The sequence below is a fragment of the Dreissena polymorpha genome, chromosome 13 (genome assembly GCF_020536995.1).
Source record: "Dreissena polymorpha isolate Duluth1 chromosome 13, UMN_Dpol_1.0, whole genome shotgun sequence".
Lineage (NCBI taxonomy): Eukaryota > Metazoa > Mollusca > Bivalvia > Myida > Dreissenidae > Dreissena > Dreissena polymorpha.
The window spans coordinates 53564947-53567189 of record NC_068367.1 but is presented as its reverse complement, the minus strand read 5'-3'; the positions used below and the strand labels follow the sequence as shown (position 1 = coordinate 53567189).

Sequence of the window (2243 nt, the reverse complement as noted above, 5' to 3'; positions counted from 1 at the left end):
GTAGAAAAAAGAATCCACTTCAAAATACTTACCAATGCGTTCAAAGCCTTAAATGGACAATCGCCTGTATATCTGAAAAACCTACTTGAAGTCTACGAACCAAGGCGAAACTTAAGATCAAAGAACGAAGCGACTTCTTTAGTGATTCCAACGAAGATTAAATCCGTATCATACGGAGAGCGAAGTTTCATGTACGCTGCTCCCAAACTCTGGTACTCACTTCCATCAAACATTCGAGGTTCTTCAACACTGAATTCATTCAAAAAGGCACTGAAAATCACCTCTTCCTCCAATCTTATGCAATATAAGCAGTGGTTTACTCAATTCATTATATAAAATCTCAATCATCATGACTTGAATTAACCCTTTTAAGGAAGCATAATTATTTTTTGTTGTTTTACGTAGTACTTATTGTTTAAGTTTTAGATTTTATTGGTTTCATTAATTGTCTTATAGCTATACACATAGGGTAGTTTTATAGTGTCTTGTTGATCTTTTCTAATCTATGGTACTGTGCATGTTTTAACGTAGTAGTAGTACTATAGTATAATAGAGTAGTTTTTATAGTATAATTGAGTAGTTTTGATCGATTTCTTTGAAACAGGTGTGTGCAAAAATGTATCGTATCTGCGATACGTCAAATGTTCTTATGTAAAGCGCCTTTGAACGTGCACTCTTGCATGAAAAGGGCGCTATATAAATCCGGTATAATAATAATAATAATAATTTCAAAGACCACACGCGATAAACAGCCTAGTATCTCTTTAAAGAATTTATGATTTTATTAGGCGAAAAAAACTGTATATGTGTACCTGACTATGACTATATTTACTCAAAAATGAACACCCATTTTATTGAGTACTAACCTGCTTGTTGCCTTAGTTTTAAGATGTAAATATAAAAATAGATTGCTAAATATTGACGTAAAATTAGTACTTATTCAAGTGCATATTGATAACACATTGCACATTAAGACATAATAATATATCTATATATTCTGTTTGTAATCTCGTGATTTACGTTTCAACTTCAAATGTTTGAAGATCACTGCTTTAAGTAATGAAGTCTGTAAAGTTGATAAACGCAACACTGTTTATTACAAATCAGAGATCAAATTGCAATTAGATACGATTTAACGAGTTTTACGTCCGTCAACTTAAATTAAAAATGAAATTGAAATACAAAAATAGATGCTGGTATCCTGATGTTGTGCACTTAAAATTTGTAATTGTAAATGCTTGGGAATTTAATGAGTTGATCAACTCCACCCAAAACAAAGCATTCAACAAATTATGACACATAGCCACTTTTTATTGTAGGTGGTTTCTTGCTGTATCATCGCCATGCAAAGAATACCGGACCTATCCTGGATATAAAGGACATTAAGATCATGTTACCTTCATACCGGAAAACCAACCGTTCTGCGTCTGGGTGGTAGGATTTGAGCATAACATTAGAAATTTGAAAGCTGAGCTCGTGTCTTCTGTGCATAGGGATGAAGCCAACATTAGGAATGGAAGAGGGAAAGACTGCCTACATCGTGAATCAGGTGAGTAATATTTAGAAGTACAATACTAATATTTCGACAAAGGATTGATTAAAAGGAAAAAAATGAATTATTTATGTCAATATTATAAGTTGATTTTAATTAAATGTCGTTTGTTGATGCTTCCTTTTAAAAAACATTGTTTATCGGTATTTATACTTGAGTGAATGTTTTATAAGCTGTTTGTTTATAAACTATTTTTTCTACTCATTTATATTGATTTTATAGCAGCACAATACATACTCACATATGAATGACCTTTTACGGAAACTTAAATTAAAAAAACAGTTAAGAGGGAAAAAATATAACAATTCAATAAGATAATTTATATGTAACTGGAAACAAATCTTATTATTTTAATTGTTTTAATTGTGATTTTTGTCATGACAGAAACGCATACAGTCAAGAAGTATAAGTTCAAAACTCATATATTTAAAAATGTAACAGCTTAAGTTACTTCTCTCTTTACCACCTTCCCATACATTTATATTTCTTCGATGATACTAAAAGTAATTATATCAAAATATATTGCTCTTATAAAGATGTTATCTATTAATTGTGATACAGATGGGTCGATAAATACATGTCATTCTCTTGTTGAATCAAATACCGTGTTATATAGTTCTTTCTGTACCAAATTATTGAACAGCTATGACTGATATCATATAAACGAAATATACATATACACGAAACATAT

At 30.7% G+C, this 2243-nt stretch overlaps 1 protein-coding gene across 1 annotated transcript in view; it reads left to right on the top strand.

Annotated features, from left to right (window-relative positions):
• Positions 1-1513: 1513 nt before the first annotated feature.
• Positions 1514-2243, top strand: part of LOC127854671 (60S ribosomal protein L27-like) — a 15818-nt gene continuing 15088 nt past the window's right edge. The window contains exon 1 of the mRNA XM_052389731.1: positions 1514-1549. Coding sequence (XP_052245691.1) covers positions 1514-1549 — 36 coding nt within the window. The remainder of the gene's footprint in view (positions 1550-2243) is intronic.